Source organism: Stigmatopora nigra, chromosome 1 (assembly GCF_051989575.1).
Source record: "Stigmatopora nigra isolate UIUO_SnigA chromosome 1, RoL_Snig_1.1, whole genome shotgun sequence".
Lineage (NCBI taxonomy): Eukaryota > Metazoa > Chordata > Actinopteri > Syngnathiformes > Syngnathidae > Stigmatopora > Stigmatopora nigra.
The window spans coordinates 8,396,386-8,423,481 of NC_135508.1; the positions used below are offsets into that span (position 1 = coordinate 8,396,386).

The following is a 27,096-nucleotide window of genomic DNA, read 5'->3' on the forward strand; positions in this document are numbered from 1 at the left end:
ACAGATTTCCTCAGGGGAGTTAAAGCTTCATGAGCGAGCACCACCACAGTAATTAATTGCCTTGTGATTGACAGAAAGCCCATTAGCAGTACAAGAACCGGACCACGGCTCAGCATGTTGCAGTGACTGTGGAAAAATACTTGAAATCCAAGGGACACTTGCCCACACACACACACAAGCTGTTCTCCCAGTCAACAAATTCACAAACAACCATTCATCCATCTAATTTCTGTATCTCTTGTCCTTATAAGAGAGGTGTAACCTAAACCCTGGATAGTCCCCAGTCAATATCAAGGCAGATATACTGCAGGTGTGGCCAGCACATCATTCTGTGTGACCCCTACAAGTAAATCATGTAGTAAATCACATGTTTTTAGCTCAAATTTAAATGGCATCTTAAATGGAGAACTACAGATTTTTTTTTAATTGAATTTTGAGTTTTTTTGTTAGGTATTTTTAAACGAAACTTATATCAAAAACAAAAAAATATTTTTTTAAAAAATAAAATTCGAAAGATAATAGTAAAACTTAATGTTTCCCTTTTTAAAAAAAAAAAAAATACAAACACTGGCAATAAATGAGCTAAAGCAGTTTTTTCTAAAAATATTATATCAAGAACACATCTCATTGGTGAACCGATTATCAAAATACTTTTTTTTTAAATTAATTTGTAGTAGCCCAAGTTAGCAAGACACAAAGGCCCTTTTAAAAAAATCCTAACCACAATATGGCTTGCATCAAAGTTGATTACGACACCCATTCTAGGACATATATGCCATTGACATATGTGTTGTGCATAAACATTTGCATTCTACTATATACTTGAATAGGAAAACTAACATGAAGATAGAGTGGTATATGGTATAGAAAGGTTTGAGCAAACTGGTTTACCAGAGCCGTGCTGACCCGTCCCTCCAGGAAGGAGCAGTCTTCCAGATTGTTGGTGCACATGTGACGATATTTACACCAGTGACATGGAAACATGCTGCCCACACAGGATGTGCACCTGGAGACGGGAAAGAGCTATCAAACAAGTGGCAAGGCAAAAGGTCAAAATGGGATGTGTGAAAGTCATTCTCACGAGTTCAACACAGAGCAGTTGTAGAAGGTAAAGTTGGTGCTGATAAAGGTGCGTCTTGTCTCACTGGATCGAAGACTGAGTTGAACATCCCGCTTCTCTCCTGATGACACCACAAAGACAATTAACATATATGACAAGTACATCGTTATGTGTGTGAATGGGAGGGACTGACAAGGGAAATTGTTTCAAAGGACTAAATTGCTTTCAATCACATTACTGCAACACTTGTATTCTAGCAAAAACTAAGAAGTAACAGGCAACACTGCTACTGAAATGTACCAAGACAATCAGACAAAGCTAAAAAACCCTCGTGTTACTAAAACACTTTGATGCGAGTCTCTCTGTAACTACAAAAAAAGTGTCACAGACAATTAAAACCTCTCCCCGCACAATACCGAAGCATTCTCACATGACCAAAGTCCACTTTCGCCCATTAACTCTCACACAAACAGTGGAAATGCTTTCAAAATATACAACAACTCTCCATGCCGAAACACTCTGATGAAACCCTTATGTGTAGCACACTGAAATAATCATTCTAATTCAAACCGTTTCAAAAAATATGTATCACAAAATAATCCAGAACAATGTTATTGTTGCTCCATCTTTTGTTTTTACCGTAGGAATGTGTTGGAGGGTCTCTGAGGGTGGGTGACATGCATGTCACTTGACCATCGGCCGCAACTTCGGCCGAAGTTTCGCTGATGTCTTCAAATACGCAGGACACGCCTCCTGACAACTCTGGTACGTAGTGCACTTGTATGCTCAACTGCACACAAAAATATGTAGTACTTCAAGACATCTTCCATTTGAGGAGTGTAACGGGGTGGCCAGACAATTTACAGTAAACGTAGACAGACGCCGCCTTGAGCGTTGAACCATAAATTGAGATTGCCACTATATTGGATGCGGCGCTATACCAGAGGAGGAATGGGTTAAGATCTCTCGCTCACTTGCTGCTTGTAAATGTTGTTTTCCACTCAAAAAACAAGGGTAGACGCCAGATGTGCCCCTATGTTGATTGTGATTGACAGGCCAATTTCAAAAAATGATTTCAGTCGATTGGGTGCTGGTAAAAAGAAAAGAAAATCCACTCATAAACAAAGAAAGTATAGTCTGTTGGCCTTTTTTGCTATTGGAATTGTTTTTGGGTTGACATACAGGAGGGCTGCCAACCTAAGATGATCCCATTTCAGGAGTACCTTTGTCCTATTTCCGGAGTTTATTCGGAGTGAATACGATTCACACAAAATTGATATGCACAAGGCAAATCATTGGTCAGAACTTGTAACTCGGATGATTTACATTGCACTCGTGTTATCAAATTATTCCAGTTTACAATGCAGTTGAATCAAGATGGCGGAAGCCATAGCGATAGTGGGAATTTTGAGGCATTTAAATTGGAAATTTGGTACTTTTCCGAAATGGTTGCTTAAAAAAAATCGAAGTGACAATTTTTGGGGATTTCCAGAGTTTAGGGAGGTTTTTCGGAGTTTTCCTTGCATTGTAAACTCCTGAAATTTCGGAGTAGTTAGCAGCTCTCCATACAGGTAAAACAGTCACGCTCTTATCAGTAACAAGGCAAATTGAAATGGGGGAATGAGCTTTCTCACTTCAAGTGGTTAGTCTATGGCAGGGATAGGGAGCCTATGGCTCGGAAGCCATATTTGGCTCTTTTGATAGGTGCATATGGCTCTCTGCTAAACTGTGAGAAAACGCTGTTGAGCGAGCTCAGTCCTGAATGCATCAATAGGAGCATTACGTGATCATTGTGGCGCCAAAACTACTTCTAGTGCGGCTTTAAACATTCTTTTCCCATTCGATTCTTCTGCATGCATTCTCCCATTGATTGTCGTTGATTAGCAACAGCACGAGAATGTTGTTAAAAAGATCTCAAAGAACGTTTGTTCTTTTAAACTGGTGACCCTACTACAAATAGTACACGTTTTAGTTGTGTTTTTACGATTAAATTTTGAGTATGGCTCTCAAGGAATAACATTTGAAAATATGAATTGTTTATGGCGCTCTCCGTCAAAAAGGTTCCCGACCCGGGGTCTATGGCATTGAGTTCATGTACTTTGTAGTGCAATTTGGATACGTTTTCAAGGCAGATCTCCTACTATGGGCTAACATGGTCAAGGCGCCATCTATGTACACATCTATGAAGGGACATTCTGTACCTGCATTGCAGGGGCAGTCACAGACATGTTGCTGGGAGTAACAGAGATGTTGACACACTGATCTAGCTTGGTGTTGAAGTGCTGAGGCTCCTGCCACTTCTCACATGCTTCCTGTCTTGAACATCTGGAGGGGGGAACATGACAGGATTATCATGCATGATGGCAAAAAAGTCAAAAATGAAAATTAACATGAAACATTGTGGTTCCATGGACCTATTCACAGTTCATGTGCTAAAAAAACGTGTAGACTTGTGTGTATTTTTATGTATTTTGTGGACAGTTGTGATATGCTCTAATATATATTAGAATATGTAAAAAGGCAGAAGGTAAATTCAAACAATTTTAATGATCAACTGTTTAGAGTCATGGTTATTGCTTCTTGACCGTTATGTGATTTCTGTTGAAGATAATATTTTGTAGGCTGTCAAAGTAAAAGAGTTTTATTAGAAAATGAAGCAATGTTACAACATTAAATGCACTGTGCACCACAGTATTATGAACTAATGATGCATCTACTAAAGCCTGAATGTGAGCAACATTTTTCCTTCATGAGCACAAAGAAGGTCTCTTGAATTCTGAAGGCCAAGTTGATTGATCTAGCAAAGAGGAAATGTCTCCACCTGGACTTTCAACATCAAAGAAGCTTACAAACTGTGTGTGTGTGTGTGTGTGTGTGTGTGTAGTGTGTGTGTATATGTGTGTGTGTGTTCCCTTGTGGCGTCATTAATGTTTCTATAAATGCCTTTCACACACAGAAACATGCAAGCATGCGGTGAATAGCTGAGCCAATCAGAGGCGAGAGTGAGTTGTTTGCTGCAAATCCATCTATCCTTCCATCTAAATACAATACAATACACACTACTTGTATTATTTCATGTATTGCTCTTACTTGTTGTAGAGGACACACCATCCACAGTGAGGGTCTCCTGAAGATAAACATTCCGAACAGGACTGATACTGTTCACATGTCTCCACGGGAAGTCGACTCACCTGATACCGCAACAACAACAAAAAATGAGGATGTCAGATACTTGTGCGATTATATTGTGCATTTAGGAATAGCTGTGTCCATGCGTGTGTGTGTGTACCTGTCGGTCACTAAGCAGGTAGATGAACAAGTGGTCCGGACTGAACGTCATGTCTCTCAGGATGGGTTTTCCTTCAACTAGGGTCACACTCTCGTACAGCAAAGCATTAGTGGACGGTGGGGGAATTCCATCTACGCGGATCTGTGACACAAACACACAAACACAAATTTAGCCAGGACGTTATTATCCAAAAGACCCATGACTAACATGCCAATCCATTTCTATCGGAATTTTTGAATTTGCACAGTGCAATCTTTTTTTTTGCCCTTTAAAGTGTATACCGTTGTTTTTCCATGTACAATACACGTTTGTCTCTGTATGCGGACAAACAGTACAAATATAGTGTTTTATGTCAAGTCACACTTCAGTCCAATAAAAAAAAGTTCCTGTCTTTCAAACTCATAAACTCTGTCCTTCTACTTCATCTACGTGTGACCCAAAAAAACAAGACTGACTGAGGATGAGGGGTGCGAGATGTGTGTGTGTGTGTGTCAGGTGGGGGTTTACATGGGGGTACTGCAACGAGGAAAGCAGGTGAGAGGAAAGGGAAGGAAGAGAGACTGTGTGATGTTGTCAGTGTGTTAATGAGCTGTCTGCTTGTTGTGCGTTTGGTCTTAATTTGAGCTGATGAGTCCCACCTCCCACCACACCAGCACAAACACAGTGAAGAGTATGCGAGAAAAGGAGGAGGGGGCTTGAAAGTAGGACACTGCAGCAGACAAGAACGATATATGCTCACATGCTTGCGCATACACACACACGCACACACACTAGAGCCCCCCCACGCACACGCGTTCTTAAACACCCCCCAAAAATGTAAAATAACAAAGGCACACACAAAATTGATGAACACACAATAAACATGCTCACACACCAAAAAAAATCCAATAAATAATGGACACACACTTAAACAGACAATACAGCAAAGGTGTATTTACCGACACGTGCGCACGCAATTTTTACAACGGCACAAGCCCGCATACACGCACGCGCACGCCCATACATGTTCTGTTATGAAGACAAATGGGGAGAAGACAAACTCATGGGTACACACAACAACAAGACGGCAGGTGGTGAACACGAAGATGTTGTTTGAATTCCACAACGCAGCTGACGTGACACTGGAGTCGCTACCCGATACGCCTTCCTACAACACCCCCGTACACTATGACCCCCTCCTTCCTAAATCCCCGTTACGCTCACACAAGAAGGAATTGATTGAGGAAGAGTTGACCTTTCACCCGTGTTTTAAAACCTAAAGGCACGTTTCCAAACATGCACACACTGATATGTGGACATTAACCTTTCACCTTGAAACATTCTGCGTGCGTGTCTCTGTGGCCTCCATCTTGTGTCCTGGGGTGTCATGATAATGAGTATACCTATCAATACACTACTTGTATGCCATCCCAAATGTGTGTGTCTATATAAACATGTGATATATCATGGACCAGTGAGTTCTCAGGCATGTAAACAAGTTAGCTTTGAAATTCACACTCACACATAGGGGCAATCTTTGAGTTTTCAACTAGCATACCATGCAAGTTTTGGGCATGTGGAAGGAAACTAGATTACCCAGAGAAAACCCATGCAAGCCTTGGGAGAACATGCAAACTCTCCAACCAGAAGGTCCCTTGATCTCAGAACTCTAAGCCCAACACGCTAACTACCGTATTTTCACGACTATAAGGCGCACTTAAAAGTCTTAAATTTTCTCCAAAATATACAGTGCGCCTTATAATCCAGTGCGCCTTATATATGGAAAAAACTGAAAACCAAAAACGAAAAGCCACCATTGTCGGATATTAAAAAAAACACAAACGCCTGAACTGAAACAATACTGTTAAATATGCAGATGCCATCTTAGTTTACAACATCTTCCATCATATAGCTCCTCCCCCACTGCAAGATTGTATACAAATAATCCAAAACATCAACAATGGCTGGCTCTAGAGGTGACTGTGTTGTGAGTGCTTCATACCTGGAAGTCAATAGCAATTACCGTATTTTCACGACTATAAGGCGCACTTAAAAGTTACATTTTCTCCAAAATAGACAGAAAAACCTTATAATACAGTGCGCCTTATAATACAGTGCGCCTTATAATACAGTGCGCCTTAAAATACAGTGCGCCTTATATATGGGAAAAATGTAATTCATTGAGGGTGCGCCATATTATGCGGCACGTCTTATAGACGTGAAAATACGGTACACCAGACCACTAGTTTTGAAATAATCGCCCATAATTCATTTTAATATGATATTCAAATAAATTTTCTCCAACGGCTCACCTTCATTCTTAATCTCACGAGATTTGTCTGGTATTTTCTGGATAAAAGAAGGGTAAAATTTAAAAAAAAAGTTGATGATGATTCATGGGAAACAAAACAACAACTCCATAAATCAATTAAAAGCACATGTCAAGTCATAAATTGTAATAAAGAAGTAGGTCACCTCTGAAATCTGTCTAGCGCAATTAAAAGGATAATAGCCTACACAGTTGTCATGAAGACCACATTAGGACAACATGGATGGATACAAACAAGGGATTGTGTTTGTCTGTGTGAATTTTGCTGACATACACACACTACACATTGTTCATTGAGCCATCAGAGCCTGAGGGAGGAAGACGAGGAGGAAGGCCAGTGAGGGGTGAAATGAGGGGGGACTAAGCTTATTAGCCCATCCCCCTGACACACACACACAATGTATAATAGTGAGACCACCAACGGACGCTTTTTACCCCGTAGTCCCACAACCAATACATCATTTTTGTGCGCTTTCTTCGAGCTTCCTTCAGTAAGCAGGAAGCACTTTTGTCTATCTCTCTCTAATCGCGACACCAGCTTTTGTCAAGTTGTCTGTCATCTGTGTGTGTAATATGAGCTCCTTGGGAGAAGTGGCAATTTACCCCTCTTCCTATTTCACTGGGGCAAAGAATACAAAACCAGAAAAATTTTGAAGACCCTTACACCCCCTTTTTTTTTCGAAATGAAATATGAGCCCCGGAATTCTCCAAACAGGCTTGCTTAAAAATCAACATGCCTGACATCTGGTTATATAGTATGTGGAAATCCTCTTTTGCACTTTCTTACAAAGAACGCCCAGACATAAATAGATTGGTAATAAATGGTTGTCTTCTTGTTAAAGGCTGTGTAATGGCATTTTATTGATTTGATTCTAAATTAAGGGTTGTAGTGGTCGCCTGACTTCAACATGGACAGCATGGGATCGAGTACCACTGAGTGCATCACGACCAATTAGCGGCCAGTTTAAGATGTAGTCCGCCTTTTGCCCCAAGAAAGTTGGGATAGGACACAGCACCCTGTGACCCAGACATGGAAAGAGGTGTTTAAAATGGAGATATGCTTTTAAATACATGAAATATGTTTGAAGATAAGTGCCGAATAGCTGAAATATAGCAAGAAACACATACCTGTCAACCTCTACTGATAACTGCCCTTATAAATGATTATGATTCCCGTACAACCCCCCCAAAAAACGTACATACACCGTACGACGCATGTTTACTCGCGGTAATTCGTTTCTTACTAGGTGGCTCCTCCATGCTTGCTTCCACGATATTTACTCTATGTATATTTACGCATGTGCAAGTCATCCTTTATCGATATTACTGTACGCACCGCAAAAAAAAAATACATACCATTGAGGATAATTTTTGCTGGTATACCGTGACAATAGTAACGATCGATGACAGTAGCGTCGTTGGCTACCAGCTTACGAGACTATCTGGATTTTAGCCAAAACGGTCTTGTTGAGATCGGTTTTCATAAATATTGGCATTTTTTTAATTTTTTTTTTTTACCCGTACAAAAGTCGGTGTAGTGCGTACATGATTTGAAATGGTAAAAAAAGTAGAAAATACGTGTAAAACGTACAAGTTGACAGGTATGGAAACACAGTTTAAATTCTTCATCTGGCAGGAAATTTGGGTGAGCCTAATCAAAAAGTACTTCATGCAATCATTAAAAAAACTGTGTTTCTGCTCTGAATATAAAGCCTAAGTGGCTATTAGGCACATGGCAAAGTCTTCATTCATAACTTGGCTATGAAGCATTGCCTATAAGTTACAACCCTATAATACACCTTCCCTCATGTGTTTTATGTTAATTGCGCTTTGTGTAATAAGGTGCGGGAAAACAACTAGCCGTGGATGTGGGAACGAGTACTGAAAATGTGAGACGCTACACCTAGCGCACCCATCCACAAACCCATGCAAAATTAGTTGTGTATGCATAGAAAAGAAGGTAGACAATGTAGCACCCAATAGAAAAGAAGTGTGGATGGAGCAGAGAGAGCGGACTAAGACCTGACTGGCCAGCCGTGGTGTGTCAAATTCTTTATGGAGGGTCACAACCATTTTAGGGGTCCTTGGAATGTTCTTCATGAGGTCCTTGAGTTTTTTTCTAATGATTGACATGGCCACCCATTTTGTTGTTGGAATTGTCTTTCTATGCACTGGATTTTGTGGTTTTAATATGGAGACCACTTTTTTCCAGCTAAAAATGATGAGTTTAGTTGCATGAAGAGGCTGGCAAAAAGTCGCCATTTCAACATTACGAAGGTAACGTAGGAAGAGATGAAACATGATCCGATGAAGCATTTTACGGAGACATCGACTAATTCTTCTGTCGTCTCCATGGCAACAGCATAATAATTAATCCTACTCAGTGTGTGTCAGTTTATGTGTTCCAGTGGGGAATTCTAGGAACGCAGTTATACACTTACTGAGACATGATCTCTTGCAAAAACACACACAATGGCAACAGGAAACACAAGGTTAGACACAAAGAACTTTCTATCAAAAATTGAAGACAGCCACACACATATACATACACACACACATACAAGCTTCCATTATCTCCATGACAACAACAATCCCATTCATCCATCCATCCATTTTCTCAAGCGCTTGTCCTCATTACAGCAGCGGTGTGTCGATCTGGCGCCTGCTTACCCCAAATGACTTGCCGCTAGAATAGTTGTAGTACACCCCGAAACATCGCCAACCAATGTCAAGCCACATTCAAACAACAAATGGAGCAATCAAACTGACATTAACCAATGTAGAAACAAGGGCAAAGTGAATATAGAGAAACTGAAGGGGAAAAAAATCACGAGTCGGGCCTTCAAACTCAATTTTGATTAAATTGCTATGTCCAAACAACTGGTATTGGACTATTTGGGTAATCGGTGTAATTTCTGCTCGATGGTTGGGATATCCTCCATGACATTTCTTTTCAGTGGACTGGGACAGCGTGACCTGGCTGCTTCTTCCACGGTTTGATTTCTTGCAGTCGCCTAGCATTACGAAACTCGTTTAGCTACAAAATTAAGAGTTCTATTTAAGCGGATGACTAAAATGTAGCAATGTCGAAATAACCTACCACATAGGCTTCATGGCAGAAGTTGGTTTTGATTATAATTTAACTAATTGCCAAGTCCTAGTTAGTAGGTTTATTCTATTAAATAACACAGGCAAAGAATCAGTAACTATTCATTGCTGTGGCATATGTTTCAAGTCAATGTCAGGGAAAATATAAACATGGTCTGAATTCCAATGTCAGGACAAATGATTGAATGGTCTCCAGTAAATGCGAGGGTCCATATGAACACATTGAACTATAGTGGTACCTCGACATACGAGTGCCCCGACATACGAGCAATTTGAGATACGAGTAAAATTTTGGGAAATATTTATCTTGAGATACGAGACAAATTTTGATATATGAGAAGCTGCTCATAAGAACATCATGGGCACTGACCCCCTCATCGCAACTCCCTCCTGTAATGTCCCTATGAGCACTGGGCGGAGCTTTGCATTTTTTCAGTGTTTTTCTCGTTAGTCAGTGAGAATGGCGTATATATTACTTCTTGATGTTCATTTAAATGTGTTTATGTTATGTTACGAGCGCGTTGCCATGCACTAAATGCCCCCCCTTTCTCCCTTCCATGAATTCCGTCTAATTTTAGTACTATTCAACCACTAGTTATTTACTTCGTGAATGGATGGCGAATTAGAACAAATAAAAATGTTTTTCCAATCCTATATGCTGTTTTTTTCAGAGGGTTGGAACAAATTCATTTGTTTTTAGTTCATTTCTATGGGAAACGTTCATTTGAGTTACGAGTAAATCAACATACGAGCTCAGTCCTGGAACGCATTAAGCTCGTATCTCGAGGTACCAAAGTACTGGTCAATCAAAGGCAAGGTTCTTAAAGCCAAATATTGGACTGGCCTCCAAAGTAATGTCATGGCAAATATTGTGTAGCAAACTATGAACTGACAGAGAATCCTTCATTTTGCTAACTCCACATTTTTTTCTAACTCTACAGTGACACCGACCGCGATACTAGCGTGTGGCTGGCACACAGTGGGTTTCCTCCCATCTCACATTTAGAATGGGTGTGTCAGTCTGCTGACCACACGCACACACCATAAAATGCTCCGTTTTCTATACAAACCACACATACTTTTTATGACTGTGAGTTAGGATGTCTGTCCTTGAGAAGAGTTTTTATGGATTTGAAAAATTGGCGTCGAAGGACAGTGAGCGATGGAATGAGATAGGAGGATGAAAAGAACGTGTGTGTTGAATTGTCTGTGTGTAACAATATTTTTATGAGACATTTTTTGCTGCATAAGACTCATACACACACACACAAACATTGCCAAGGAAACGTTTGTAGCCACCACCAACTTTTTACAAGAGTTTGTCGTGACTCATGAGGAAGGGCGCACATAGTCATAAGACCAGGATAAAGTCGCATCATGTTGTTATAGTACACGATAAAATATGAAATATGTGAACTAATTCAAGCCGGGTGTCCTTCGGAAACCCAAAATGAACATGTGTTTGTATGCATGTGGGTGTGTGAGTTCAGTACAGCGTGTCTCCTCTTCACCCTGTGCTGTTTGTTTTGAAAAGATGAGCGTGCACAAACACACACTCGCACAAACACAGGCAGTCTCAAAGAGCCAATCAGATGAGAGCAAAGAACATGTGCTCTCACTATCCGTCCATCAAATATATTTACAGTATTGCTGTCTACTATTTAACAGCCCACCATCCCACCCGCGGGTGCGTTTGATATGTGCGTTTACACACAGGAAATGGCATTTGCACGCAGGCAAATTCGCACACGTAATATATGTGTCCTATGTGTCACTTTAAAATCATATTTTTCTCTCTGAAAATGTCCATAGAAGCAATATATAATAAATAGGATGTGAAAAATATAATTAGGTAATCTGGAAAGAATTAAGGATTTATTTGCACCATAATTACTTCATTTTAGTTTCTTCTGTGTGGGTTTTTGCCCGTCGGGTAGCAGTATAATTAGCAATGTCACTAGATTTCCTAGTCTGTCAAAAGCCTGCGTTTGGTTGGACTAACCACATCAAACGGACCAAGAATTCAGAAAATTGGATGATAGGTTCCAGGCGAATGTTTTTTTTCCACCAATGGTCAGACACACCTTTAAGTTAAAGTTAAAGGTTCTATGAAATTCAACAAGAGATCCTATATAAACCATCACAGAGAGAGAGAGAGAAAAGACTTCATAATGAAAGTCAATCCTAATTGGTTTTCATTTCATAGCTTCCTTTGCAGGGGCTACTTTAGAAATATCCAAACAGAAGATGATGTCACACCCAGAATGAGCTGCAGATTTTGCAGTCTGTGTGCAAGCTCTCCCATTGGCTTTCTATTCTTATTCTGTTGTTGCCATTAATGCAATAATTATCATTATTTTTGACCTATTCATCATTTCTTAGAATCTCTCTCTATATATTGTCTATTTCTCAACCATTCTTCCTTGACATTTTATCCATAAAGGAAGGAAAAGTCATTATCTCTCTATATTTGTTGCAATTTCATGCAGACCAAATAAGTTTTTCATTAATGATGACGATAACAAAAATATTTCATTGAAAAACAACAAAACAGAGAGAGGTTTCCAAGCTTGTTTGCTTTTGGAACAAATATAGAAAAGACTAAAATAGAAAGTAAGATAATTGTTTTGAGGATTTAATGCCATGGCCATGTTGCCCAGGCTTGGTCTGTAGTGTGTGGTTGGAGATCAAAATATCATCTGCTTACAATCCAAATAAAAGCACTCACTTTCTTCAGCTGGCCGCTGCGTGTCCCCACAAAAACCACAGTGTGCTCGCCATAGGTGTACGCCGCCACAGCGCCCATCCCCTCGGTGCGGTCCTCAAATAACGGACTCCCCTCGATGACCCGTAGACCGCCCAGTGGTTGATTCAGCACAAGACCACAAAAGTCGTCTCCTATCTGTTTCGGCTGAACAAAACAAAAAAAAAGTTCAATAACAAAAATAACCACAGAGGCCCTTTGAATGTGATCACGGGAGACAAATTTTTAAACATGTTACTGTAAAATTAAATAGTTACACATCTGGAAAGCCTAACTCTTATGTTATATTGTAAATCTAATCTGCCTACTTCCGAATCACTAGTGTCAGTCCATGTAATTCATACTATATTAGCGATGGGTCTGTCTTGTAACCAATCTGATTTAAAAGCAATTTGCATACATGTTTAGTTAACTATTTTTTTTTAAATCGGAATAGTTGTTAGCACAGATTACTACAATATTGTGATTTGAAAGCCTACTGATGAAACGCTGATTCCAAAAGTCAAAATGACATATTTGAAGGCAGATTAACTTTAAGAGTTTTGAGATAATGGAGACCCTGTACTCCACTTATAACCCCCCATATCTCCAATTGCAACAGAAATAGTGGTTAGGACAGTAGCTAGTACTCTGTCAGATCTTTTTATTGACTCAGGATTTCTTTAAACTCTTAAAAATTGAGAATAAAATGCCTTCTTTAACCTAAAACTACAGTAAAGTGGTTTGATTAGTGTTGGGACTCACTGTGTGGATGCAGGGTAGCTCCTTGTTGAGTAACCATGGCAATGAGAGGCGGCCTATCCCGCGATAGCAGGAACGTATTCGCTCCCTCATGGCCAGGTTGATGTCATGCAATGTGAACAGACACAGCAACGTCTCTCTAGGGGGGTTTGAGCGGTTCTTTTGACCCTGAACAAAACACACAAACACACAATCAAGGAGAACACCAACATTTGGAGGGCAAGTGTGACTAACAAAAACTATTACATCACTAGTTCTAAAAAGCCTAGCAGGCCTAAAGTTAGATCAAAACCAAGACTGCAAATAATATGGTATACGGTATACTATCATTTAAACTGCCTTAAAATGATACACAATTTCAATATTAACGCAAGTGCCTGAATAGAGGAAAGTAGAGGAAATTATACAATAATTAAAAAGGAATAAATTAAAACAGTTGCCAGTAAATGTTGAGATTTTATACTTATGTGAAACATCAGCTCTCGTGTTTTATATTGTAACACTCATTTGATTTTTAATGATCGACCGAGTGTCATTTGCTGTGCATTGAATTTTGTTGTATAGGTGCATTAGTACTATTACCAATGTGTTGCAGTACCCAGTTACTGGTAGTACATAGCTGGGTAGCTTTCTCTGTGACCATTCATCATGACTAAGTACTCATTTTTAGAATCGCTGGCCATTTTGAATGGCCTTGTTTGGGAATGGGCTTGTGTACGTGCGTATAAGCAAGGGGTGGGTGATCTTGGGTAGAAAGGTTCATGCTCAGAGTAGAAATGAGTATCACATGAAGATAATGGTAACTACAAAAAGAAAAGCTAGGTGCAAATGTACGTAAAATTTGAAAAAAAGGGAGATGGGGAAATTGTTTTGTCCTTAGGTGCTGTTTGCTTGTAAAATGTTGCTTTGAGATATGATGGTGTCAAGCATTCATTGTTAAAAAATGGCACAGAAGAAGGAGAATGCATGCAATAGTAACTAAAAGTGAAAGTCACCTGAGAGAAGATGACAAACAGGACATCATCATTCTCTGACAAGCCAAGCGCTTGAGCCAAGCGTCGTCCAGGTTTCTGTTTGTAGGCAGCTTGCACTAGTCGGTACTCCACTCCGTCCTTAGTGCACCCCAGGGGGAATTCCACGTAGGAGTAGAACTCAGTGTCGTTAGAACACATCCTCACAATCTTGGAGGTGAAGAACTTCTCTCCGCCAGCGTCCATCTGTGTCAGCTGAGTGTCCAGTTGCAATGTCAAGAAGTAGACATAAGTGCGGCTGGAGAAGCCGTAGACATAGTATATGTCGAAGGCTGGGTAGAGAGAAAGTGTATCGGAAGGGATCTTGATCTGCGATGACACAAACTCGTCCTGGTAGACCAGTGAGAACATGTTGACGCTCTCCTCGTCGGCTACTAGCTTCCTGCTGGACAGAGTAGGGAAGTACTCTGACTTTCCGTCGATGGCAGCGCCAATGAATAGGCGGCTGCCGCCCTTCCCTATTTTCTTTCTCTTGGGGTCGTTGGTCCAATCGTCATCCACAACAACCACACCTGAAGAGAAGTGTTGTGATCATCTTAGTAGCAGCCTGGTGTTAACTATCATAATAATAAGCGAACTTTTTCTCATCCTATCATTTATTGTAAAAAAAAAAATCATAATTTCATGTCCATGTTTGAATTTTTATGAAATGAAATGTTGATAGATGTGCATCTATCTCCCTTGTGTCATTAACTCCTTTGAGATTCAATGCTGATCTGATTCAAAACCCCCAACTGGCATTTTGATATGTGCCCACACATACCTGCCATGCCATCAGCCTCTCTGGCACCAGACAAGTAGTGCTCTTTGCGGTGATGAGGTTCCCCCAATTTGAAGAGATCCTCCAGTCTGAGAAACTGGCAAACACCCTGCCAGATGGAGCCACATGCCACCAGTCTGTTGCCAGTGTAGTCCACCAACAGGAGCTTGTTCACGTTGTCCAAAGAGTCCAGACTGAAAAGGGCAAGCTTAAATTGTAAGACAGATACATAGATAGACTGACAGCAATTACAATGGCAAAAGGGACAGACCGATGAGCGCAAGCCCGGACGCTGGGGGGTGGGTAACACTTGGCATTGTCCTCCACCGGTCCAGTCATGTGACTCCTCATTTCGGTCAGATTGGCCGACAGTTTGAGGACTCGGTTGACGGCTCCGACAAAAACCTCGCCTGTCCTCTTGTGAACGGTCAGGTGGGTGAGGGAGGTGTCAAACACCCGGTACACCGCTCCGCCACCTGCCGCCACCAGGGGGGGAGGCGGTGTTGCCGGAGCACAGAGGACAAGGAGGGGCCAGGAGAGCAGGAGGAGCGAGAGGACGGGAACAGGGAAGGAAAACATGGCGGGCGATGGACAAGACAGGAAAGGAAGGAGGAGTTCTCCGCAGGTGGATGAAGAATGTCACCAGGTCATGACTGCAACAAAAAAAAGATGGCTGCCATTAGACATGAGCAGACAAATCAAGAAATATTGGCATGTTAAAAACCAGACAAAGTAGTTAAAGCCGATTTCAGTAATCCCTCGAATATCGCGGTTGTGTAGACCAGACATGGCCGTGATAATCAATTTTTTTTCACATTTTTATGAACTTTAAAAACTATTTGAATCATTAATAGCATAAAAAAGTTGCAAAGAAGTGAAATTGCGATAAGAGAAGTCGCGATAATCGAGGGAAGACTGTATACACTTTTTAAGGGACCAAAATTAATGGGACATATTAACAATCATAAATCTTTGTTTGCCAATACTTTGTAGTAAATTACTGCATAAAACCTGTGACCAAAAACAGTATTAGTTTCTGGATTTCATCCCTAATAATGCTATGCCAGGTTTGTACTGCAACTACTTGCTCTTGTGGCAAAGAAACGCCATGAAATAAATACAAAATAAAATATAGGATCTGCATCACATGGTTAAAATTCACTTAACCAAACATTCTGAGAGTAAACAAAGTGATGAAAAGAAAATATATAGACAAAGCTTGTTTTTTTTACACAACATATCCCTAAGAGGGCGTGGCATGTCTGAAAGCAGCCAGCCGGGAATGTTCCAGCACATGACCCCCATGTCTGAAAAGACACATACCATTTAAATTCCGGCTCACATTACATTTTAATTATATTTGAAAGTGGATTAATAGTGGCGACTCTTTGGATCTCACATTGAGAGTTAGTTGACAGCAACATATTTCAAATAGAAAACTTCAACTCCCTGTTAATGAGATAGTACAGGAATAGCATACAACTGGCCATAAACCAATTGAGGAACCAATTTTCCAAGCACTTTTAGTCTTTTAAAAAGAAGGAGGTACCTAAACCTGTCATTTAAATTACATTCACCTCAAATGGAGGTGATGTGAATTCCCTCAAATTAGAGTATTTAAATCTAACTTTGTTAATTTCAGTTCATATTTTGTACAAAGGTGTTTGGAGTCAAAATTATGTGTAAATTCATATAAGGAAAGCCTTAACTGTGCCGTAAGAAATGATCCATTTTATGGGTCTGGAAGTAATAATCCTGTGACTACACTACTGTGTCTTTGTATATCTGTCTCTGTCAACAACACAGTGACAGGAAGAATAATTATTTGTTCTCCCACTTAACTGAAAAACACCTGGAGCTCACACTAAGTAGAAGTAACTAAACAGTTCCTTCTGTGGAAGGACTAGCAGTCTACACAGGTCACCATAAATCAAGGTTTTGTAAAAAAAAAATGTCTCCGGGGTCATAAAAGTCACTAAATATAGGAACAGAGCCAATAAGTTGGCAACAGGGAGTCTTTTCACCCTGGTTCTGTCAAGTTGTCATGGCAACAGTACGGTAAAGAATATAGTCGTGCCGAAGTTCAATTTAATCACTCATATGAACTCGTTGTAATTCACCCAACTGAATAATAATTTCGATTTCCACTCAACAGATCCCTATTTTTAAGTAACCCTATTTGTGATTGAAATGAAAATTTGCAGCTCTGTCTAATTGATTTAACTGAGACGTTTTTTGGTCATGGTTTTAGTGTGATTAAAAGGTAGAAAAATGCAAATTGGCTGAAGGAGAAACTACTGTATTTTCACGACTATAAGGCGCACCACATTTTAAGGCGCACCCTCAATGAATGACATTTTTCCAAATATAAGGCGCACTGTATTATAAGGCGCACTGTCTATTTTGGAGAAAATGTAAGACTTTTAAGTGTGCCTTATATTCGTGAAAATACGGTAATTGCTATTGACTTCCAGGAATGAAACACTCACTACACAGTCACCTCTAGAGCCAGCCATTGTTGATGTTTTGGATTTTTTTTGTATAAAATCTTGCAGTGGGCGAGGAGCTATATGATGGAAGATTTTGTAAACAAAGATGGCCTCTGCATATTTAACAGTATTGTTTCAGTTCAGGCGTTTGTGTTTTTTTTAATATCCGACAGTAGTGGCTTTTCGTTTTTGGTTTTTAGTTTTTCTGTTTTTTCCATATATAAGGCGCACTGTCTATTTCGGAGAAAATTTAAGACTTTTAAGTGCGCCTTATAGTCATGAAAATACGGTACATAAAGAAGTCGAAAATACACATGGAGAATGCTTGTAATGGCCTGTGTGGTAATCAGAGCTTTTGGGGTTGTGACTCCTAAACTCAGGTTATTAATGTATTTTCACAGCCTTAAAAAAGTGCTTTGATCGCATATGCGCTGCAGGAAATTCCCCTTTTAAACTACAGTGTACTCGTTCAACTCATTTTCTATAGCACCTGTCCGCATTTGCGTGTTTGATGAGCTTGGGCCGATAGCAACGGAGTTAGATTCTAATCATCGGCTTTAAACCTGTGAGCATATATAAAACTAGACTATATAAAGAAGAAGAATTTAAGAAGGAGGCAAATACTTTCTTCACAGCGCTTAATGAAAAAAATAACAAGCATAAGTTTGCAGTGTGATTGATAGTCAAATGAAATGGAAGAGTACTTCAAGAAACACACACACACAAGTCCATCTGTCGGCCCCCCTCTCTGGTGTCCCCCCTCAGCCCAGCAGGCTAATTAGTTAATGTGCTGATCTTTCACTACTTCTATGGGATTCAGTGAGTGTGTGTGGCGATGTCTGCCATACTGGACTAAAACTTTATTAAGGTGACATGGTGGTGGATTCCGTCTCATTAAGCACTAATCATCTTGACGACGATGGAAGCAAGCAGGAGACGTGTTAGAGTACATATGCTTACTGCTAAGAGGAAAAGCGTTCTAATATTTTTTTACAGTCCTTTCACTGTCTGGAAGGCATAGTAACTGTTGCTAAAGCATCAGTTGTTAAGCTTAGCCATTGAGAGACACATATGTCGCGTTTACACTGTCTGGGTCGAGACAGGATGTGTGTATTGACATTGAGCAGATACTAAAGTACCTTTAAATAAGCGGTGGATATCGTTTTTTTTTACTGAGAAAGGCAAAGCTTGAGAGGGGGGAAAAAAAAGAAGGAACGCAGACAGTTTACATGACGCAAGAAATCCAAGTAGTGGGGTTTAATGGGAATTAATTACTTTCGTTCCAGTAGTGTCTTTAGATATGACTGACCACAGAAACCAGATTTGTTGGAGCAGCTGTTCTTTGGCCTTTTTTTTACTTGAAAGAAAGAAAAAAACTCAGATGTGCCCTGTCATCAATTCACTTTTCAACAAAAAAGCAGTTTGGCAGGAAGTGAACAATTTGACAGAAAAGAGGCTTCAAGGAGTTTATTGCCACTCTTCGGGGTTGAGGTTTACTGTCAAATTTGTGGGAGCGCAGGGAGGGGTGTAATAAATGTCCAAGTCCAAGTAGTGATGTGCTTTACGGAAATGATCTTTCATTACGATATGCCCCATTTTGTCACAATGGAGATATACCACAATATACGTTAATATAAAAAAATGGGTGCTCGGACGTTTGGTCGCCGGTCTTTTGGTCACCGGTCTTTTGGTCACCGGTCTTTTGGTCACCGGTCTTTTGGTCACCGGTCTTTTGGTCACCGGTCTTTTGGTCACCGGTCTTTTGGTCACCGGTCTTTTGGTCACCGGTCTTTTGGTCACCCGTCTTTTGGTCACCGGTCTTTTGGTCACCGGTCTTTTGGTCACCCGTCTTTTGGTCACCGGTGTTTTGGTCACCCGTCTTTTGGTCACCGGTCTTTTGGTCACCGGTCTTTTGGTCACCGGTCTTTTGGTCACCGGTCTTTTGGTCACCGGTCTTTTGGTCACCGGTCTTTTGGTCACCGGTCTTTTGGTCACCGGTCTTTTGGTCACCGGTCTTTTGGTCACCGGTCTTTTGGTCACCGGTCTTTTGGTCACCGGTCTTTTGGTCCCTTTTGGTCGCCAGTCAAATGGTGACAAAGAGTTTATAGTTGAAACCAGCTCTCAAAATTATATTCATGAGGGAGAGTTTAATATCTAAGAGAGAGAGTATAATATTTAAGATAAAGAGTTTAATATCTAAGTACTGTTTAATATCTAAGTACATTTGACCGGCGACCAAACGTCCAGTCACGAAAAAAATTATACAGCAATTTTGAGACCTTTCCTCAGCCCTCACTTTATTCCGTAATGACATTAAACAGATGTGACGCAAATGAGAAATCCAACAAGTGACATACATACGTATTTTTCCCGCAAAAGCCCACCGCCACTAAATACTATATCCAATGACAGTGGTCTGGTTTGAGACTTAATTTATCAAATGCTCAAACATGTCTGTTTGCCATTTAGTTACGGAAACAAGTGGATAGAATCATTGATTTTCAAAATACAGCATAAACTCTTTATCACCTCCAATTTCCAGATTTTGGGGAAGCGTGACTAAAAACAGGCTTGATGACGCTACCAAGCTACTGGCACGAGTTGCCCCTCCTCACTCTATAAATACTGAGTGCTTTCATTTCCATCAGGGGCAAACGACTGCAAATACATGTTATTTGGGATCAGTAATTAGGGCCGTTTTAGCAGCGTGCAATTAGCTAGCAAGCTTTACTTACAACCCGAAAACTGCATCTCGACTTCTTCTTGTTTGTTTAATTCAAATAATTGTGTACATGGAAGGTCTGCCAAATTCATCAATTGTGCAGTTAAGCACTGACGCTGTTTTCTAAGTACAGTATTAGTAAAAAGGTATCTTCAGGCGAGCCCGTCTGCCCTACTCTTACCAAACAATGGGGCTAATTAACATGATAAGCACCCCCACAACGAGCTGATGAAATAAATGCTGCCCTCTAAAGTGATAATGGAATTGAATCTTTATGGGCACTCCATTAAGCGTGTGTAGGGGGATATGGCTAAATTAATGGTAAGAAATGCTGCAATTACTTGAGTGCTCTGTTAAGTTTAAGGGCACGGTGCAGGAGATGTTTATGTTTAGCGATGTGTATATGTGCTTAGTGTGCATATGGGCCACGCAAATGCTGTATCGTTATATATACTCACATTTTTTTTCCACGCTTTTGATCAGAGGAGAAACAAAACCAGCTCAGGAAAAGAACAGGTAAACAACATCGGAAAGAAAACTGCCAGTGAGTTACTCGTTGAAAATGTTCAAAGAGATTGGCCCAGCGGTATAGCAGGGAGGGATGAGGCCTGATTAAATGTTAACGAGACTACCAAAATTGTCGATTTGGTTGGCGTTGTGCTGAGCTGATCTGTTCTGTTCTCCCCACCCTGAGTGTCTCCGTCTCAGTCTCTACAAGTGAGACAGACAGTCGCCCTGCAGACTTCTTTTTGAGGTTTGTTCCTTTGGGGGGAGTTTTTCCTTCATTTCCATTGGCAAGTGCTTGCTCATATGAGATGCAGTAATGCCTTGACATAAGAGTGCCCCGACATACGAGGAATTTGAGATACGAGTAAAATTCCGAGCAAATGTTTATCTTCAGATACGAGACAAATTTTGAGATTTTGATGATTTCTTTTTGGCTGCATCTCGCTCGTGATCTTTATGATCACTGGGTGGAGCGTTGCATTTTTCCGTGTTTTTTTTGCATTAGTCAGTGCAGAATTAAGGAAAACACTCATTTTATATTATTAAACATCATAAGCACTTGTTATGTGTTACTCTTTTAGTTGATGGTGAATTACAACCAATAAAAAAAAATCTATTGTAGTAATCCTGTTTTGGGGTGTTTTTTTCAGGGTGGGAACAAATTAATTTGTATTGAGTTCATTTCTATGGGTATAATCGACATACGGGCTCAGTCCCGGAATGCATTAAGGCCGTATCTCAAGGTATGACTTTACAGTTGTTGTTGGTAAATGTATGAGGAAATCAGTTCTTGACCAGCTCGAAAAGCCTTGAAATTATTTCTGTTATAAATTGTTGCCATTTCAATAATACACACCTGTCTCGAGTAATAGCTTTAGACATAACTATTCTTACAATTATCCAATTTTACAATAACAAGAAATCCAGAAACTAAAGAACCAAGCATTACAAAAAATACAAATATTTATGAGTTATTTTCACCAAAGCATGTCACAAACCTGTTAATAAGACACTTGGGAATGCTTGAAGTGGGAAAAATACACAGTCTCCATAGAAAATAAAGACCTATCTAAATACACAGAGTCCCACCCCCCCCCCCCCCCCCCCCCGCCCCCCCACCCCGTGTTACAGGTCATAAGTCATCAAGAGCGGAAAAGAAAAGGGCCAAGTGATTGTTTCCTTTCAGTTGTAAAGGACATCCTGCCTTCCGTGTAAGTGTGCATGTATGTGCGTGTATGATATGTTGAGAGCCTCACAGCACTGACCGAGCATGTATGACATATTGCCAGCCTCCCAGCACTGACAAGAAGCATGCGACCCGATGAACTTTGACCCTAGCCACCTGCAGCTTGAGCTCAGTTTGAGTCGAGCTTTGACACACTCACACAGAAGCATAAAATCAATATTACAGTGGCACCTTTCCTATAATCACGTGATGAGGAACCTTCTGGAGAGAAGACAGAGGAAATCTCATTATCCTTTCATCGATGACCTCATGAGTGCACACACAAGTTCACGCAAACACAAATACACACACAAATGTGCAGTGACCGAAGTCGACAAGCCTCAAAAGAACATTGCATTTTCTTTTGTAAACAAGGCACCACCTTATCACGTCTAAAACACTACTTGAGCAGATTTTATGACAAAAGGTTGTTGCTCATGCTAATCAGTGTTTCCCTTTTTCGTGAAACACAACCCGGTCCTGCCTGCTTGTTTAAAACCAAAAGACAATTCTTGCGCTTATTAAAAAAAAAAAAAAATTAAAATGGGTGTTTTACAAATAATAGATTGAGTTTACACAATGAGAAGGTGAAAGAAAAGAAAAAAATTAACTCTCTATGTTGCACGGTTTAGACAAACAGTGAGAGATTCTTAACATACACACACACTCACACACCAATAAATCACATTTTATAAGGATTATAGATTAATTTAAGGCCAATGCTACCAAAAAAAGTTAAATATGTTTTGCTTATCTTACCATAAATTACAAAGTGGCCAAAGCGGAGTATTTGGTACAATGTAGTCACTTAATATGAACATTTAATTCAATTCTACCTCTTGAATGAATTACGAGTTTTGTCTCTTGTTTACCGGACACCACACTGCAACTAACACATGAAACGTTTAAATTAGAAGAAAAAAAAACTAAATTAACTTTATTCTCTCTATTTTCAATCTCATTTTCTCGATCAACGTCAAATGGGTTTGTGTATTAGTAGTGATTTTGTACAAAGCTCCAGCTTTGATGGTACGTGTGATGTGTCATGGTAAAATCCTCCCATAAAACCTGAAAATCTGGAGGAACGAGTGACAGGAAATGATGACATCGTGCTGATAACGACAAGAAAAAAAGTGTGCTTTTAAAGGTAAATATTATACTCTATATCATGCGTGAATACCTATAGGGGTGTGTTACCAGGGGGATGTGATGAAAAACCACAGCCAAGTGGAAACTGAATGAATAAAACTGCAGTGACCATAGTTAAGTGGCTAATCAAACAGTAGCATGTGAATAACAGCCAATGAGAACGCAACAGTGCTTTAAGTCAACACGGGTGAAGTGATTTGAACTGATAAACCAAGCCAGGTGGCAGTAGGGCGCCTAAAACGGTTTTCCAACGACTAAAACACACACATATATGGTATAGTACTACTTTATTTTAGAGGACGGATGAATCAAATTATAATCCAGGGAAACTTGTCATGAACTGCATTTCTACATCAAATACTACAAAATAATGACCAGGTAAAACTACCAAGGTAATAAACGAAAAGACGTTAAATTTAGAGGTGCAATATCACAGATTTTTACAGATTAATTTAATTATGTAAATTTTGTGAAATGACCATCATCTTTCTTAGAAAACGATGACATCACAAAAAGCCAGCATGTATGTCTCATCGCAAAAAGAGGATGTAGACGAGTTCCTTTTGGTTTTATCATGGAATACAAAATTGAAAGTTGATCCCCAAAACATGAGTTTAAAACCGCAACATGACACCGTAACTCAGAAAAGGAGACACTCGGTCTGGAAAATCTCTCCCATTCACAACCATTGATTTTACAAACAAACTTAGCAATTGAAAATGGCATAGGTTCTCTTTGGAAATGAAAGGCAATTTTCTTTAACAATGCACTTTTGATAATCCTGGCTGAGAAAAGAACGCCAGCTACAGCCCTGTTGTTTTACTTCCCATGCCTTTCATCGAAAAAGGAAAGCTAGACCAGATGGAAACCATCTAACACCTGTATATTTTACTACAATTTAGCTCAAAAAGCAAACCAATTCATTGGTCACATGTCATTTTTTCTCTTGATCCAAAGAGTCCTGAGGAAAATATTCACCAATTACAAGCAGTGTGTGTCTAATTATAAAATTCAGCCCTCGGTTGTATGGAAAAAACAGTAGCGTATATCGGCAGTGTTTGTTGTACACAACACGGTTGAACCATTTTCCAATAAAACAATTGAATTTCTTGTGGAAAAACAAAACAAATGATGTCCACCACGAGAATGAGTAGTAAGTCCTACTGCAACATTTTTGTAACAGCAAAAAGGTTATTACCGGTAACAAAGATTCTAATGATCATCATTATTTATGATTATGCAATTAGGTGATATCATCCGTTATACAAGTTCTCGCCAAAGACCAGCCATCCACTTCCTATTCCTCGTTAGGATCTGATGAGGTGAAACCAATTATAGGTAACTTTGGACAGGGTAAACCCTCAAACTGGTTACCAGTGTTATGGGCAATATTACGACACATTTTGACAAGGAAATATGGACAAAACAAGACTTTCCGCCCCCAAATACACTGACTTGCAATTCTTTTAGATATGTTAAAGGTAGGCAAAAATCCATTAAGTCGATACGGGAGTTCCAAAACCCAGATTCAAACCCAAAAATTCCCCAAAATGTGAAGCAAACTTGTTGACCATTCACTCACCATGCTGCCCACTAAACCCAAAACCGATAACTAATTATAGTGCATATAAATAAATCACTATTCAATCAAGAATCACCAACCTTCCAGAAACCATGCGTTACTTCATTTCCATCAACACTGTCACTCTTGATTTACAAGTCCCCGTAATTGGTTGGCGACCACTCCGGGGTATACCCTAACAGCTCTCCCACGACACAAACGAGAGGATAAGTAGTCCACAAAATGGATGACCGGGCGCACGGATCAAAAAGGAGATGCCTTTCCCGAGTCCTCAATGGATCGCCGATGCCATTCGATGACGTCAGATCGGATCGGTCCTTTCGATCGATGATCACGTAGTCAACAGTTTGACTGAACGATTTATCGGTGGCTTCTTTCCCAGAGCCATCGGCTCTCATTCAACACTTCAATCTGATGTGACGTGACGTTATCGATTGCTGATAAGCTGCAAGCCTCCCCTCCCCTCCACCCAGCACATGGAGCAGGAATGACAAACATGGACCGACCGATCCCCCCCTCCAAACCTTCGTCTCCCCCTTTGTTCTTCTTAAATGGATCAGTGTCTGGAGTCCCTCTGCTTGGAGGACACCCCCCACCCCCAACACACACACACACACACACACACATACCTCCTCCCCTTTTATCCCTACACACGGACTCTACCACAGGCATTAATGGCCTCTCCAACCTCCTCCCTTCTTTGGAGGTAGGGTGAGGGGTGGGGGTACCCCGACCCCCACCAGGCACGAGGACATCAACGTTCCGCGTGTCTTCTTAGGTCAAAGCGAGCAACCACACCTGGGTTGATAACTCCCTTGCATTCAAATCATACGAGAGACCCCCCGCCCCAACAGCACCCATCCTACCCGTTCCAGTTGGGGGTCCATGTGTAAAAAGGCGCACAAAAACACAGCACGATGAGCGTGGAAGTAGGACACCGTCATATTTCTACACCCCTACGCCCCCTTACATTTTTTCCCATTTTTTTCCAAACCAATATGAGCAAGCGGCCATACCTGGGAGATGGCAGGCGTTGGGGTCCGGTTAGCTCGCGAATCCAAAGTGGCTCGTATCATGGAGGCTGCACGAGACCAGCCGGTACCGGAGGATGGGGATCGCTAAAACGGGTACCACGGTGGGGTTAATAATCCGGGGGAAAGTGCTAGGGAGAGAGGCAGTCCGACCCCTTGGTTCTCACTCAACCTGCTTTGCCTCGGTTCGACTAAATGTGTGTATGTGCGTGAGTGTGTGCGACCACCCCACACCGCCCCCCAATCTGGACCGTAACACCCATTAGCCAATGCAAGGGAAGGGGGTAGGGAATTTTTTTTGGGGTGAGTCTTCTATGATAATACGTCTAAGGTTTGAGCCAAACAAATATGAACTTCTTTTCTTTATGATCTTTTGTCCAATAATTGCATTTAACTTCACTTAGCATTTCATTTGATTACTTTCGACGCGTTCACTATTGAGAACCCCCCTAAAATACGTGTGATTTGGAACACTCCATCCAGAATCTGCTGTTTTTCTCCTCTTTAAACAGATGTGGAGAGAGAGAGTGCGAGAAAGAGAGAGGTGAGAGAGAGAGAGTGCGAGAGAGAGAGAGAGAGAGAGAGAGAGAGAGAGAGAGAGAGAGAGAGAGAGAGAGAGAGAGAGAGATGGTGCAGCACTTGGAATGGAGAACAGCAACATGGCAACAAATACACATTTCTCAATAGTTTGATAGAAAATTAAGTAAAAACACACATTTACTAAAAAAAGGTTGTGAAAGCTGACACAACAACCTCCAGTTTCATAGCAATTCCCATGCAGCATGTCACAAATAAAACACGCCCCCTAGCGGCAGAAGGGAACGTAGAGGTTTCCCCACATTGAAAAAATACATTAAAAAAGGCTCCAGTTTACCACAACCCTGGACAGGATAAACAATACAGCAAATGGATGGCTTGGTTTATGTAAACCAAACCATGGTCCTCCATTTGTTTTGTGTCTTTTTTTAAAGAGGGGTGGGTGGTCATGTCAAAAATTGTTTCAACTAACACAATCAAATCTTAACATCTTGGCATCAACTTAAAGCAATAGACAATCCCCAGTATAAATGACCTACCTTCATGTGAATGTAGGTGGCACAAAATGATAGAGTATGCAAATCATACACATTCCTTAGAACTCTGGTAGAAAATAAAAAAAATAATGTTTAAAATACAAAAAAAGACATTCAATATATAAACACTGATATTCTCAAAACTGGTAAAAACAAAGTCGCTTAAAAAATCAATAAAATAATTATTGATGTGTTTTCATCAGTATTGCACTTTACACATCCTAGTATTTTTTTTGCTGGGATGTATGTAGTAAATG

General features: G+C 40.4%; 1 protein-coding gene across 1 annotated transcript in view; it reads right to left on the bottom strand.

Moving 5' to 3' along the window:
• The window catches only part of plxna3 (plexin A3), a 38,399-nt gene extending 12,417 nt beyond the window's left edge, over positions 1-25,982 (bottom strand). Inside the window, exons 1-12 of the mRNA XM_077727972.1 lie at positions 25,752-25,982; positions 15,333-15,714; positions 15,065-15,255; positions 14,266-14,813; positions 13,274-13,438; positions 12,494-12,676; positions 4,350-4,490; positions 4,151-4,251; positions 3,262-3,385; positions 1,700-1,850; positions 1,082-1,181; positions 892-1,006 (exon numbers count right to left, since the gene is read on the bottom strand). Of these exons, the coding sequence (XP_077584098.1) occupies positions 892-1,006; positions 1,082-1,181; positions 1,700-1,850; positions 3,262-3,385; positions 4,151-4,251; positions 4,350-4,490; positions 12,494-12,676; positions 13,274-13,438; positions 14,266-14,813; positions 15,065-15,255; positions 15,333-15,640 (2,127 nt within the window). The 5' untranslated portion in view covers positions 15,641-15,714; positions 25,752-25,982. The remainder of the gene's footprint in view (positions 1-891; positions 1,007-1,081; positions 1,182-1,699; positions 1,851-3,261; positions 3,386-4,150; positions 4,252-4,349; positions 4,491-12,493; positions 12,677-13,273; positions 13,439-14,265; positions 14,814-15,064; positions 15,256-15,332; positions 15,715-25,751) is intronic.
• Positions 25,983-27,096: the final 1,114 nt, after the last annotated feature.